Raw genomic sequence first — 16,631 nt, forward strand, 5'->3', positions numbered from 1 at the left:
CATCTTTTATTTGAGTGTATATGGTAATTCACTTACTAATTTTTCCCCTAATTCTCCCCAGAATTAAGAGAGAAAGTACATATGTCCAGTAGGTAGATGACAGAATTGGGTTGGGTGGAGTTGCAGACACTTTGGAGGGTAAGATTAGGTTCCAGGAAAAACTTTGATGAAGTATAGAAATGGTCTGAATTTAATCAAATTAAATTTATCAAGGACAAGTGCAACATTCTATTAATAGCTTGTGTAGATGAGCATAGTTAAGCACTGAAACAGGACACCTAGAGAGATTGTGGCATCTCAAATATTGGAAGTTTTTAGAAGTAATTCAGATGAACGCTTGCCTAGGATGATTTAGACAGGGACGATCCTGCCTTAAGCAGGGGATTTGGATTAGATGACCGCCTGAGGTTCTTAGTAGCCCTAATTTTCTTTGATTCTGTTTGTAAGATATTTCTGTGATTGCAATATATATAAAAGTGTGCCCCCATATATATGGGGGCACACTTTTACATTCACAGATCAAAAGATTACCTAAGGTTTTTTTGGTTTCTGCTGAAAGAATGAAAGAACAGGCTGTGCCTTCACAGTTCTGAAAAGGACCATCTTTGGATAAAATCCTACAATGACATATCCAAGCTGAAAGCCCAGGACAAATTTACAGCTGTCTCACAGTTCTCTGTTGCTTTTCTTAGAAACTTTCCAATTATTCCGTGTTCAAGTCAGTAAATGTTATCAGTCCTTATGCTTACCAAATATTATGCCATCTCATTGGCCTCTGTTTGTGGGATGGAATTTGGATAGTGCTCCATGCTCCTATCTTTCTTAAAATAGATTCCAAAACCTTACTGCCACAGGGGTAGTGTTTGCTTATCACCCCCAAGGTGTATACATATGAATGCAACAGCTCAAAAGAAAATGTTTACTTACATCTTGTATAATTGTTGTATGCTTGAGTGTGTGTGCATACAACACATGCATGCACATATGTGTACACACACACACGCACATACGCACACATTTCTGCTACACATGCTCATGCCCAGTCATTCACAGTACAAGTTTACATGAATTTGAGTATGAAAGGACTGAAGAGGAATAAAAGAGCACTGTCTTTCTTCATGCCATCAGCCAGAGACATTAGGATATGCTGCCCCAGTGGGATCTATTACTATAAGTCACCAACTCAAGTTCAATAGGCATAAACACCTACAAATGCACAACAGATCACCCAAGAAGTTGCAGAGGAAGTACAGTAACAGTTTCTTCCGTGCTTACTTTTTATGCAACTAATTTAGGAGACTTTGCTAAAAAAGCTGGGCTTGAGTAGGTTATGTTTATACCAGTGTACTAAACTATTCAGACCACATTTTTAGATTAGCATAGACTGATAATATAGTTAATGTAGGAAAGGTAGAACTTCCATACTTGCTAAAAGACTGAAGCTTGTCTTGTTTTGATTGGTTGAATGTTATATAATTTCTGTAAAGATTCATGGGAAGCCCCAATCTTCAGAGGCAGGCTGTTGAACAGACCACCCCCACTATGTCACTGACTAATTGCTAGCAAGCCAGTGCTTTGTAACAGTTTTGTATCTCATAAAATTTGCCTGAGTGTAACTCCTTGGCCGTGGCCATATGAGCAGGGGCCTGTGTTTGCAGCGGCATAAATAGTAGTGACACAATTTTGTGCCTCACTGTATGCCCCTGCCCATGTGCTTTGCAGTGCAATGTATTGTGTCGCTGCTCCATATGCTGCATGGGGGGCTGGCTGGGGCACAGGGTGCCTCAGTGTGCTTCTAGCTAGCTGGGGAGTGTCACATGGAGACAGGGAAGCAGGCATCCCAGGGCTGCCTTCTCCCCTGTCTCTACATGCTGCAGAGCCCCTGTGCTTGAGGTCCCCTGTGTCCCAGCCATCTGGTCTGTGTCTGGCTGGGGTGCAGTGTGCCTTAATACAAGGGTTCCACATGCCTCAGTGTGGGGGCTCAACAGTGGAGCACCCAGACCGAGGAGTGCAAAGACAGGAAAGCAGCCAGCTCAAGGCTGCCAGCTCTCCTATCTCAAGGCATACTGCACCCCAGGCAGCTGGGGAGCGGCTGGCTGGGGCTCAGGGTGCCTCAGTGTGGGGGCCCTGCAGCATGCAGAGATGGGGGAGCAGGCAGGCCTAGGCTGTCTGCTTCCCTTTCTCTTCATTTGTCCACATTCGTGCTACTTTGGCATGCTTTTGACCATTTTTTCTTCAAGGTTTTTTTTTTGCTTCCTTTTGTTTTTGCTACCAGGAAATCCCACTAGCAAATTTTGCCCTGGCGTGTAATTTAGCAGCACCGTCCACAGTTTAACGTGCAGTGCTAGGGCTAAAGAGATATCACATGCCTGCATATGCGGATCGGGCCCTTATCTCTGAGACTAAGGTATGAAAGCAGAAAGGAATCTAAGTGACCAATACAGATATGCCCCAGCAGGAATTACAATGACAAATTGCCAACTCAAGGTTTGTAGGTACACATATCTACAAGTTCACAACAAACCCCAAAAAACAAAAGTTACCAAAGAGGTTAGCAGCAGTTTCTTTCACATTTATTTTTTTATGCAGCAAAGCAAAGGAGGCTCTGCTAAAAATACAGAAAGAACGTGATTTCCATCGAATGCACCATAAGCGAGTGGTCCAGGAGAAAAACAGGCTCATTAGCGATATTAAAAGGTAAGCAAACCTATCTTTCACTGTGTCATTTAATTAAAAGGTAACTAAGCTTGAATGTTACTTGAGAAAACTTAGCTATATTTTAAGTATTAAGTACATGGCCAAAAGTAGCTAAATTGAGTTAGCATTTTGGTAAGTGGCAGTTTTATCCACCCTGAAAACCGAGAAATGATACACTAGGCCTTTAAGCTTGATGTCTCCAATCTTTCAGAAATTAGGAGAAAACTTTCTACAGAGCAGAGAAAGGAGACGTAAGTACATACAATATTTGGTACATAAAGCATCTAACGTTCCTTGACTGTCCATTTCTTTTTTTCATGGTTGTTGGTGAATCTCATTCATTCGTTTCAACTTGAGTTAGGTATAACTAAATCTATCTTCTTTTATTTCATTTAGTTCCCATCGTTTTTATTTGTTGAGCATGCTTTAAGCTAGTTTTCAGGATGTATTGATTCTGTATTCCTGTTTATTTCTTTGAGCATTCTTGCCTTACAGGTCTGTTATTTTCGAGAGTAGTAGGTCACACAAAAAAAGGAATTCTGTAAAATTCATAATCTCTAGTTTTATTGTTGCCTTCTTTTTTAGTCTGACAGAACACACTTGATTTTTTCTACCTTTTTTTAGTTGAGTTTGTTTTAGAAAAAACAGGACAACACCTTGAAGTTGTACAGTTTTTCTCATCAGAAGATCTCAGAATCTTTCCCAGAGGTAGGTATAATTATCCGTGAATTACTTTTGATGAAGAGGAGACAAGGAGTGCTTAGGTTGCTCACAAGTGCAAGGTAAAAGAATGTGGCAGTAGCAGATTTGGAAACTGCATCCTTTGCTTTAACCTGTAGATAACAGTGCATCCTAAATAGTAGAAAATGTTTTTTTGAAGAAAGCTGTAAAAGGTACAAGATGGAAGAAAGTCTCATTAGCTATGCCTCCATAATTGCCAAAGTATTCCACCTTATTCCTTTCCTTTGCCTTTCCTCTTCACAGTCTCAGTTGTGTATCAGATAGGCGTTTTAGAAATACAGAGTATTTATACATGCCTAAAGTAGTTTTAATTAGTTTATATTAGGGTTAAGGACTTTTGTAGTAGTAATGTTAGAGCTTTGTTTCTCTTGTATCCTGATGGCATAACTGAAGAATATTGGGTCATGTAAAGGAGGTTCAGTTTCTGTGGGATGAATTGCTCTGTGTAAAAACATTCATACTTTTTCTTCCAGACCAAAAATAGCAGTTCTGGGAGAAAGATAAGCCAACTTCAACCACTGAGAAGTTGTTCCTGGGAGAATCTCTCCCAGGAAAATGCATGTTTGTATGTTTTATCTCAGCTTAACACTTTTTGGGGGTGAGGAAGAGTAGAGCTAGGGAAAAAGCTCCTGAGCTTTCCTGAGATTGGGATCACTTGGTCTGGAGAAGGCATAAAGGGAAGATCCCCTTGCCCTTCCTGTAGACCAGGATGGGAGGAGAGGACCCTGTTGGCTTCTCATATATCAGGGCCCCCAGTTTGATAAACAGGCAGGAGCTTGGCACCACTGCTCCCTCCATTGGACACTGGGAGCTGAGCAGAGGTATGCCAGATGCATGCCCTTTTCTCATACCAGAGTCCCTGGAGTAAGAATCAGGTGGTTTTGTACTATTGCTTTTCTCCCCTCCCCTCCTCTGTGGAATTGGTCTGGGAGGTGAGGGAAATAGCATCCATTGTTCCCTACCTCTCTGCAGTCTCTAATTTTGGGAAGAGGTGGCACAGGGAAAGGCTCCACAAGCCTGGTCCCTGACACTGCAAGATTCTTCTGGCATTCACAGGGCTGGAAACTAGGCCTGAGGAGGCTGTCCTTGGAATAAGTGGGCAAAGCACCCACTTGCTCCTCATAGTAAAGTGCCAAGTGTATGGAGCAGGTGGGGCTTTGCCACAGGTTCAGTCCATTGGCTCCCAGTGCCTAGGAGCTGGGGTGATGGAAGGCCATGGTTAACGGGGCTTAGTCCTCCCCAACTTTTTGCGGTGGCCAACAACAGCAGCAGCACCATGGCACCACCATCCCGCAGTGCCTGGTGCAGCTCAGCATGCAGCCGCTTCTCCTCTGTGACGTGTCCCGGAGTTGGTAAACCAAGCTCACGGTGTCACGGTTGGCGGCTGGGTGGCGGCGGATTGGAACGAACAGGTGGGATTAGCAGCGATGGAGTCTGAGGCACAGAAGCATATGGTTCCAAACAAGGGATGGGTTTATTTACTCACGCTTTTAAGCAGAGGCACAATTCTTTCTTCAGTTACAGTTACGAATAAACAGGAAAGAAAACAAACAACAGAAGGGCTCTGTTGGCCCACGGGGTTCTGGAGTGAGCCCTTGCTATCTAACCCCGGAGGGCTAGGGGCGGCTGTCCACTCCTTAAGTCCCAGGGCTTGTCAACAGCTCATGTAGAGGTAAACGAACAACAGAACGAAACTGTAACACGTTGAGATGAGGAACGAAGTCGTGACGCCAGTCCAGTAATACGATCAGGTGGTCGTAGAAGAAGCCGAGGTTGAATGCCAGGTGAGCCGATAACTGAAGAAGCTGAGATCGAAGTTATAGGGATGATCCGGATTGGTGGTCGTTGGTCGGTGCCAATGTTCAGAAGTCAAAAAATCAGTATAGCAATAACAGTAACAAGAACGATACGAAACGCCAAACGAGGGAGGAGACCAATAGGCCGGGAGGCCTAGCTGAGGAGCAGTCCCTGTAGCAACAGCTTGTGCTTTCAGCTCAAGCGGGTTTCCCCCACAGCGTGAGACAGTCTCCGCTAAGAGCAGTCTCTGTAACACGCTACGTCTGGTCTCCCCCCAAAGGAGGGGCTCACTAGTCTTTTTTAGAAATTTAGCGGCCAATCAAAATGCTTTCCGTAGGGAAATTTCTAGTCCGATTACCTCATGTCAGGTTCCTTCTGAGCATGCGCTCAGTCAGAAGCTGACACAGTCTGAGCATGCGCCTGTGGGGAAAGTAGGTCAGTAATGACTGACAGGCCCGCAGGTCACCCAGGGGGCACGCGCTGGGTGAGCTTCGGAACTTTCCATTCACAGAGTCAAATGCGCATGTCAGTTCTGGCACTTCTGTGTTGTCAGCATACACTTAAGATTTTACCGTGACACCATGTATAGCACCTATGTGTGACCCAATACACATATTGTATAATAATATTTCTAGACAGAGGCAGAGATTGGGACTCAGCCCCACCAAATAATATTCCCCCCCACTGCTTAAGAAGAGAAGGAACACTGCCACCCCCTGCCTGCTTTTCACACCAGAGGTTCTGTGTGGCAGGGGGGTTCGCTTCTGCTCTGCTCTCTGAGACTGGGAGTGAAACAGAGGAGCATCTGCTCACTGTTACCTGCTTGTTCCCAAATCTGGGCCCTCTATCTGGGGAAGGGGCTAGGGAGAGTTTGCCCCACTTCTCCCCTCCCAGACTGGTCCAAGAGGGAAAGAGAGCAGTGAGCTAAAGCCCCCAATCCCTTCCCGAAGGTGAGCAGTGGCTGGTTTGGGGAAGAGGCAAAGAGCAGTGGCAGCTGCCTTCTTCCCTGGAGCAGCCGCTGCTTCATAGGCGACGTGTAGCAGGAGGCACCGGGGGGCATGTGCTCCTCCTGAGAGCGCTGGTGCCCCCCCTGACACCAAGCGCTGCTGCTTCTAGAGGGGCATGGAGAGCATTTGTGCCCCCTCTGAAATTGGCCAGTGCTCTGGAATCTACAAAAGAAAGGTGCTATACAAGAGTTAGGCAGAATATAGAACAGAAATATATTTTATCTGATTAAATAAATCAGATAATCTGGAATTATGTTCTCTTCTCTGCATGCATACATTATATGAAGAGGTTTATGTATTGTTATTAGCCAGGGTGAACTGTTAACAGCAAAGACCAGATGGCTAAAAGTTATCTTTACTTAGTTTTCTATTGTACCCATGGGGGTTCTAAGGCCTCATTTACACGTCATGATTACCATGTTAATTGTGGCATAAATGATAAGGGTGCTATATATGCGTGTATAAAATGACAAATCAGCCATAAAAAAATTTCACATGTAATGTGAAACAATTTTGGGTAGGGCTGGGGGCTTGACCTCACTGCTCCTTCCTCTTCCAGACTGGTCCAGGACAGATGGGAGCAGTTCCTGCTGGTCCTTGTTCCTTCCCCAAGCCAGGTACTAGATGTCTTGGAGAGAGGCTGGTGGCTTTGTCCCAGTGCCCCCTCTGTTCCACTCTCAAAGACAGGGAGCAGAGTGGAGGAGATTGCTCCCTGCTCATTCCCTGAACCCAAGTCTGGGAAATGTGGCGGGAGCCCTTCCCCACTACTTCACTTCCACCAGAGACTGGGAGGAGTGGAGCAGGCACTGCTCTCTTTGCCTTCCTTACATCAGGATCACCCCAGTCTTGTGAAGGTAGAGAGAGCAAGAGAAGGGGTCCCTGCAAGCTGAACGTCTGTAAGCTCCCTCACTCAGAATGATTTCTACTGGTGGAAAATTCTCAGAAACTTCCACTGGTAGAAATGAACATCTGTTCATGACTATAATCTAGTTTTTAAGAGGTGCACCTCTTGCCATGATGTCTTCTCAGCATTTAGCACCCATACATGGTGCCTAACCTTCCTGGGAGAGAGAGTGTCTCAGGGGGCTCTGTAGTATTTTCACAATAATAGCTAGATGAGAGACAGAACAGATTTCAGAATTAGTTTTTCCAAAAAGCATTAACTGCCAAGCTCTCTAGTTTTGCACTTTATTTGGTTTCATGAGAGTCTACGGCTAGGACACTTAGAAAAAATAAATAAATTAGAAATATCCTAACATTCTTTATTTAGTTCTCATATTTTGCTTCGGTTGAAATTCCAGGAAGGTACTGGTATCTTAATATAATCCAAAGTTAATATAGGTTAAATTTAAGAAGGCGAAGACATTGATGATTTCTATTAGCAGAACCAGTCCACATATGAGAAATAACTCTGCTGAATAATGAGCAAGTGCATAGACTGTTATAGTACAATATGAAGACTTCAAACAGAATAAAATGTCATCTTCAGGTTTCATTTTCAAGTATTTTGAAGAGAATGTGGACAGATCATACTTCGACATCACCTCAATTCCTGAAGTCCAAACAGTGGCAAATTGTCTTCCCTTTTCTCCATCTAAAACCACTCTTACATATTTTTGTTTCAGGGCTGGTTTAACAAGATCCCACTCCAGAGGTGACTGTGGTGAGCAAATACATGACATTGGAGGGAAAATTAGGCTGTCCTAAGTATATTGGCTCAAATAAGGAATTGTCTATTTGGCTGTGATTATGGCTGCAAATACTTTCTGGGCCACACAACATTATACCTCTGTGTTACCAGGGGAATCTTCTGGATATCACTGACCAGAGTCTTGCCCATCACAAAGCACATAATTTGCCATTTAAACCAGTATGGTGTTGTCCAGTTCCAGGCTCTAGCATGCAGGCATCATAACATTTTTTCTAGTGTGCAAGCCCCTCGGCCCCCACCTGAGCTTTAATTTTTACCAGGGAAGACACTTTTCATGGTCCTCCCTGGTGACTGCAGCTTCAGATATATGCCAGACCCAAGGCTTGTGCCTGGCCCAATGCAAGGGAAGGGGCAGGCAGTGTTCTGGAGGGTCAGGATGTCTGTCGGCCAGTTGGGTAGGAGCCCACCAGGAGCAATGTCTGGGTCAATGGGTCACAGTGTCTTCGTCACTGGGATTGGCAAAGGTTCTTTTCCTCACTGCAACTCCTCAGAACCCTTCCCTCCCCCCTCTCCGTGGCACCAAGCCATTCAAAACACTCTGCTCACTGGTTACAGCATAAAAAGCAACAGTTACATAAAGTTTCTTTGTAGAGCACAGCTCCCCTCTGCAATTTGCTTTTTAGTGGGCAATGAAGCCACCCCAGCCACCTGCGTAAAGTGGCCCAGTGGTTTTATATTCCTTGCATGAAGCATGAGTGGGTTTTCGGTCGGCAGTGCCACTGGCAATCAGCCATGCCCCTGGGGAGGGGGCAGCACAGCCCAGGCAGATACCCTGGGCAGGGCAGTGCTGGGTGGGCAGGGGTATGTGTGCAGGTGGTGGGTGTTTCCTGGGGCTGTCTGCTGTCTGCAGTCCTGGAGCAGGTAGCCGCAATGTGCTTTTTTGTGTGAAATGAAGCTACTCCCAGCGACCTGCATGAAGTGGTCACATGGTTTTATATTCCTTGCAGGGGTGGGTTATGGGCCTGTGGTGTGACTGGCAGTCATGGACCCCCTGGGGAGCCAGGAGCAGCACAGACCAGGTGGCCATCCTGGGAAGGGCCATGCTGGGTAGGTGGGTGGGTGTGTCTACCTGGCAGTTTAATATTCTTTGCCTTACGCAGGGGCACCCATAATCCGACCCGACCAGAAGATTGATTCATGTTGGGCCAGGCTACTATACTTGGTGTTCGAAAGTAGACTATACACAAATACCTGAAAATTGAAGCGACGTTTGGTGGACAGAGGGGATTATTACACATCATGCGCTGACTTCACATGTACACATGACAGATCTATGGCTGTATTGTTGCAATTTGCATCAATGCAACTAAAAATACATTGTTATGTGGTTTATTTTGCATTGCAACAAGCTCATTTAAATTACAACACACCATATGTGTAAAGTGTAACGCAATTAAAATGTAAAAAGGGGCAATTTTTATCACATATACAAGTGTCCTATGACCACAAGCAGGTGGGTTTCAGGGGTGGGGAGGGGTTGAGAAATTTCCACTGCTAGAAATCATTTTGGGAGAGGAAGTAGTCCTGGTGTTCAGCCTACAGCTGACCCCTCCTACTTGCTGTCCAAGTGCCGCATGCAGGGAAGCTCATCCTGACATGATATGTTCAAAGCTGGTGTCCACAGCTCCTGGCAGAGATACAGAGGGAACAGCAGGGCAAAGCCTTCAACACATTTTGTGAAGTAGGCAATCCCTGGTTTGGGGAAAAGGTAGGGAGCAACAGCTGGAGCTTCCTCCACTCCCTGACCAGACCAGATGGGGGTGGGGTGGAGGGGGCGGGGAGGCATGGAGGAGAATAGCATACAAGCATTCTTTCTTGTGGACTTATAGTTCATATCAGGGCAGCAGCAATTCTCCCAGTAAAAATGTAGCCCTTGACATGACATATCCATTACCTCTTGTTTTTGATAACTTTAGTTCCTTTTCTTCAAATAATACTGTCTGTCTTCATTGGGTGTAATGGCTAAGTGGAATCATCTCATTTTAAACCAATTTCAGTCTCTAGTGAACTTTAAGTTGAATGTGAGCGTGTCTATATGTGCATGAATGCACTTTAGTTAATGCACATTAAATCTAGTACCTCCGGCGATTTTATAAACATGCTGTAGCAGGTGGGCAGGGGGGTGCGTTAATTAAAACAGCTCTGAAAGCCTCTCTGATTAACGTGCTGGTAGCACCATGCATCTCAGCATCCCCACACTGAAAAATGGTGGCAGGGGTGCTTTAACTAAAGCTTACTGAATTCACTTTAAAGCACCCCCGCTGCCATTTTTCAGTGTGGGGACTCAGATACACATGATGCAGGAGTATGCTGGAGCATGTTAATTACCATGCTCCAGCAGACTTGATCAATCGAGCCTGCTCTGACACGTGTAATTACAGTGCATTGGAGCAGATTCTCTGCACATGTATAGATAGGTGCCCGTCCATTGTGAGGTACTAGGAAAATGTGTGTTAGCCTGTCTTAATGTACATTAACTCAAGAGCATGGTTTTTAAGTAATGCTTAATATTCAGTCTATTTTAATGCCCATTAACTAAAAAGCATGGCGTGCCTATACAAGAGCACAGAATGTGCACCAGCATACTGGAATTCCAGCACCTCAAAGTAAACTTTATTAATTGAGTCTGCTAGAGTGTGGCAATTACCGCATTTTAGCAGCTTGTGTGTCTCATGTATCAGAGTCCCTGTGCTTAAAAATGGTCAAACAAGCTTTAGTTCAGGTGCCCCGTTGTCATTTTTAAGCATGGGGAACAGAAGTGTTCTTTAGAATTACTTCCTTATTCAGTTGGAAGGTTGTGTCCTGTATCACAAGTTCTGAAGGCCAGAAACTTTCTTTAGAAGGTTTTGTTTCCAAATGCTGACCTTGGTCTCTATTTTTCTCCTTCCTTAAGTAGATTTATGTGCAGTTCTTGATTAGAAGTTCCTTATTTTCTCAGGATACATTCATTATAAGTAGCTCGATTTTTGCATTGATGGATCAATTTGTGTCAACAAAACTTCTACATAAGCAGGTCATCTGAGGGACAAGGAATTCATGTTTACCCCATTTGAATAATTTATCATTAAAGGTATCTTCAAAGGAAGATGTGGAGAGTGCTATTTCCCACAAATGAACTCTCTCAAAAGGTTGTGTCCATATGATGAATAAATAAACATCTTTTGAAACCCACTCAGAGGATTTTCTTCATAAAAGCTATCCTAGATGTTCAGATATATATCGTCAAAAGTAAGATTTATAAAAACCCACAATTTGTCATGCACACTCTGCTTCTGTCACTTTGCCAAGAGGTCATTGTTTCCCTTGGACTGGTGGAATTTAAATCTTCAGTAATTTGTCATTTCTTGGGCACTGCTTACAATGGTCAAAAGTAGAGTATTCCAAACAAGATGCTATTTGTGAAGTGTCAGCATGTTCTCAAGGTGTACTTTTCAATATCCTCCCTAAACAATCCATCTTTAACAATTACCATACTACATCCAACATAGTTTAGGAAAAAACAGTTTGAGGTGGGGCATTGGCATCATCCAGCTAGACAATTGGGGTGCATAAAGATGTTCAGGGAGGTTAGGAGAAGTTAGATCGTGTTAAAAATGGCCACCCAGTCTAACTTATTTTACCCAGGTGGTCCTTTTCTTTAGATCCATAGTTGGATTGATATGAGTGTGAATTGTACAAAAGTTCCAGAAAGGTTAAATTGGTCTAAAAATGGCCAACCCAATCTAAGCTAACCCGATCTGCAAGGTAGTCTAACTTAGGTAGGGTTGGCCATTTTTAGACCAGTCTAACTGTGCCAAACTTCTGTACAGCTCCCAGTACAGAGCAAGGGCTGGGAAAGGCCAGCCACTGGCCCTAGCCTTGACAGGTGCCTTGCCCCCTGGTTGTCATCTTGGAACTGTAAGTCCCAATCCTAATCCCTGACCTTTTCCACTCAAGTCCCTCCCCTTGTCCCTGGAAGTACTCCTTTTGGGAGGTGGGTTTGCCACCTTGGAATTAGGAAATAAAACAAATAATACACTAAAAACCAAACATCTACTATAACATAGTTTAATTTTATTTCAAAAATATTTTTGTCCTGTGGCTGAGAGTGGAAGCGCAATGTGCACTGCTCCTACGGGAGTGAGTGGGCTCAGCCGCATGCGAGCACAGGAAGGGCAGCCCAGAAACAGCTGGATATAGTTTAATTGGTAGGCACCCACCTGCAGGCCAGATGAAATCGCCTGGTGGGCCAGATCCAGCCTGTGGGCTGTATTTTGCCCATCCCTGCCCTAGCTCCAGGGCTATGCTTTTCCTACTCCCCGCTCCTGGCTCTGAGTTATTTTGAGCCTTCTTCCCAGCTCCATGCCCCCCTCTTCCCACAGACCATCCAGCCACTCCCCCACCCAGCCCACCAAATCCCACCTCCTGCAAGCTGCTCCTGGTGCTGTTTTTTTCAGTGTTTGCTGTTGCTGGAAGCCAAGAATATAAGTCCCGGTGTGGGAAGGGGCAGGAGGGATGGGGTATCTTTGCTGAGAGGGGTTGTTTGTCTGGAGGTTTGGAGGTCAAGGGTGCTAAAATAGCCCCTGGACTCAGGGGGTGGGGGAGAGAGCCCCAGTGGGGCCTCCTGAAGCCTCCTGATTCTGCCAAACACTTCCAGACCCCAAAAACTGCTTGTGGACCTGACTTGCCTGCCGCCCATCACCCTCCAGCCCTGATTCCCCTCTCTGGACTCTGTTCAACCTCCAAATTCCCCTTTTAGAACTCCACTTATCCCTCCGATTTCTCCTGCACGCCCCCCTGGAGTCTACTTGCCCCTCTGATTTCCCCCTGCCATTAGCTCCCCCCATGCCGACTTACCTTGGATGGGGTGCCTATTTTTAACTTAATCTAACCTCCCACTAACTTTTCTGAATTTCTGTATGCAGCCTAATCTATCCAATTAAAAAGTTCAGTGTAGTTTGGATTTTTTTCTACCTCATTTCCTTACCCCTCCCAATCCCTGAGTTGTTCAGGTTGTCATGGATGGTAGTGTTGCAATGTTATTATATAGAAACAAAAACAAAGACGGAGATGCTTATTTCACATGACTTTACAGAGGAGTAGTATTTCTGTGGGGAAAGTTCCTTCTGCAGTACAGATTCTCAGCAACTTTGCATATATCAGGGAAGGGTAATAGTTTGGCATACTTGAGCAGAAACACGATAATTTAATGAATGTGCCTTGAAAACAATGGGTGTTTATACACATGCTCTGGGAATGTGGTGCGGAGGCGGTGCTTTAATTAGAGTGGCTCAGAGAGCTGCTCTAATTAAAGCACTTGGAGTGTCATGTCAAACAAGCTTCAGTTAAAGTGCCCCTGCTGCCATTTTTCAGCACATGGATGCTGATGCATGTGATGCTGGTATCTGTTGGAGCATGGTAATTAATTAATTGAGTCTGCTCCAACATGCTGTAACTACAGCATTTTGGAGCAGCCTCGCTGCACATATATAGGCACCCAATAATTCTAAGAGATCTTCTGGTAGGATCATCTGTGTATAAAGCTCTGCAAGCTAATGACCTCTTGATGTCTGTCTTTTCTCTCCGCTGATAAGAAGGTAATAAAGTAAAGTAAGAAAAGATTGAAATGATTCCTGTTGCACCAGTATAGACTAAGCAGGAATGGTTCACAGATCTGCTTCATTTCTCAGCAAGAATCTATCATGTGTCCTTTGACACTTCAAATCTCCTGACTCAAAAATGGTTGAATGTATCATCTCGGCATAGGCTTCTCCAACTCTCACTGTGTGGGCAGTGGGTTCTAACACAGACTTGTTTCACAGATATTCAGAAGATTAGTTTAACTAAAAGGAAGATTCAATTGAGGAGTCTTACAATTTAAAATATGAAAGTATTATACTTTGAGAACACAACAGCAATATATTCTGCCACTCCAGGATGTAGCATATTGAGTATGCTATTGAGTATTAGCTGCAGCATAAGCTCTCAGAACTGTCACTATCATCAGTTAAGGTTCATTTATCAGTCCTATTGTCCTTTAGATTGTTCATTGAAAACAAATCGGTGTTTGCCTGTGAAACAGTGGAAAAACATTCTAAGAGGTCTCAGCAATAGCTAGCATCTTATTTGATGTCCTTCACCTTTAGGGGAGCTTAATTTAGTTTTTGAACATCTAATGAAACACATTTGAACCAATGGGAGAAATTATTGATTAAAATAATATTATTGCCTCAAATTGCATCTGCAAAAAAGCAAATGAAGTATAAGCACTCATGTATAATTTTCATAAGGGCAGTGCCCTACTACATCTTATCTTGGATTTCTCCTGACGGTAGTCATAGATTTTTCACATCAGTCGTCCTATCTGTGTAAGTTAACATTCACACATGGTGAGTGTGAATCAACCTAAACTTGTATGCATGGGTTATAGTTTAATATTCTGATTCTGATAGCAGCTGATTTTAGCAAGGTGCTAATACTAGGTAATACCATGAGTCTAGTACAATGCTTTTTGCACTTGGTTTTGGAGTCTGATTTTACTATGTGACCAATTCTGTTAAATAAGACACTGTAAATGGATTTAATTGTAAATGCATAATCTATTTCAGTAATATCCATATTAATATTTCTGATGCATCTTCTCCCTCCTCCTTGGAATTTTAATTGGAAGACAAAACTGAGAAGGTAGTGGATGAATCTGAGGAAGCTGCTGACACATCCTTTTTATACTTTCATCCACAATGTTAAGGAACAGAGTGTAAAGAATGCCCCAGTGGGTGTTGTTGTTAAAAGCTCCATTATCAAAGCGACTCCTGGCCACTCCATTTATGTGTACGATTATGCAAAGATTATCTCAAAGAGTTCTGGTTATAAATACCATAATACCTCTTCTTTCTGTTTGTGGTAAGGAGGAATATAAGAATATCAAACTATAATTAGATTACAAGTTGTCCCCTTGCCTATTTCATCCTATTAATGCAATTTTCTAACAATGAGCTATCAACATCTGATTTCTGGTAGTGTTTTTGTTATCGATGGGTCCTTCCCTAATTCTGTAACTTCTTTTGGCTGTAACCTGATAAAATCACTAGGGGCTTGGGGATAGTTATATCTTAGTTATTTTAAAAATTCTGTTTAATTTTCTTAAAACATCATTTTCATGGTATTCCCAGATTTTAGGTTCATATTCCTCTACATCCTCCTTAGGATTTACAATTTCCTTTTTTATTTTTATTTGTTGTACGTTTTCCTTAATTTAAATGGAATAGAGAACAAATGATTAGGAATAATGTATTTTATATATTATATATTTTAATGGCTAAACCAACACATGAGGCTTTGGTTTTCCTTTACCTATTATTTCATTACTACAAATTCATTATGCTGTGCAGAGATTAGGGCCTTTCAGATGGAGTTTCCACTAAAGTTTCTATCCGTGTTTACGGCTTCTTGAATCTTGATTTTCATACATGAAATTTGATATAATGCGATGGGTGCAAATAAGCCAATATTATACTTGTATTACCCATGGATTCTTTCTTTGTTGGTATTCATTTTCATAATTTGATCATTATGGAATAGCTGCTGGCAGTGAAATTTGTTCTCTCCCTCAGCTAATATTGTCTGCCACTGTACACTATCCAAGTATAACTTATTGACCCTGCCAAGAGTGATTAGCCTTTAGAATCATATCTTTGTACTGGTTAACTTTTTACAAGCATTGGGCTGAATCCCAAGAGTTGGTTAGCATCTCCAAGTCGTAGCACCTCTCTCCAAAATTTGGCCTACTTACATTATTTAGAACTGATGCAGAAGAAAATATGTCACTGCTGTTATGTGCATTTTAACTTTAGTCTGTCTCTTACTAAAGTTTAGTCTTTTACTACAAGATACCATGAGTTTTTATTTCTGTTTACCAACATTCTAGCAAGACACAACATTTTTTAAATTGTTAAATGTCAAGTATTGTGTTTAAATGATTTCTCCAGGGAATTACAGTGGAGTAGTCTCATACTTTGATTCCTGAGTTGATATGAGGAGCTTAATTTCTTATTAATATGATTAAGCATATGTAGTGTCTACTGTAATTACTTTTAAAGAATGTCATATTCCAGTTGATTTTTCAAAGTTAGGGGTCTGATTGGTTGTCAAATTCTATGATCATTGTTCTTTCTCCTAGTGAAATATTGTCCATTTACAAGAAGGAAACAAAGATTAATAAAGACTAATTCATGTAATGCATTTAATGCACTTTGAAGATTGGGGAAGTTGCTGAAAATTGCATGGAGTTCTTAAAATGGTTTTGGTGGAAAGAAATATAGTTCCTAATGCTGAACAACTATTTCTTGTTGGGTTTTTTCTTGGCATTACAGTAGGGTGGCTGTGTGTTGAATAACATTTGCCAGCTCCTGTGTGGTGACCTTTCTACACTTTATTCTTGTCTCTAGTGTTTGGAAAAAAAAATGTTATTTTGATGGAAATCTCTGATTTGACATAATCATCCTTCAGAATGAATTTGGCTTTTTTTCATAGACTGAAGACGCATTATGCATCATATGAGCCAACATTAAGACAGTTGACTGAAAAATACCAGGCTGTACTGAGACAGAAAATGCTAACCAGTTTGGAAAGAGACAGAGCAATTGGGCAGGTAAAAATCTGCTTAACTACATCTGGCAACTGGTTCATACTTTTTATAA

The 16,631-nt window shown here is 42.8% G+C and overlaps 1 protein-coding gene across 1 annotated transcript in view; it reads left to right on the forward strand.

The window, feature by feature from the left end:
• SPAG16 (sperm associated antigen 16) overlaps positions 1 to 16,631 on the forward strand; it is a 947,700-nt gene that overhangs the window by 62,944 nt on the left and 868,125 nt on the right. The window contains exons 6-7 of the mRNA XM_090041227.1: positions 2,590 to 2,697; positions 16,465 to 16,582. Of these exons, the coding sequence (XP_089897353.1) occupies positions 2,590 to 2,697; positions 16,465 to 16,582 (226 nt within the window). The remainder of the gene's footprint in view (positions 1 to 2,589; positions 2,698 to 16,464; positions 16,583 to 16,631) is intronic.

Source organism: Crocodylus siamensis, chromosome 4 (genome assembly GCF_052110815.1).
Source record: "Crocodylus siamensis isolate JL-2025a chromosome 4, ASM5211081v1, whole genome shotgun sequence".
Lineage (NCBI taxonomy): Eukaryota > Metazoa > Chordata > Crocodylia > Crocodylidae > Crocodylus > Crocodylus siamensis.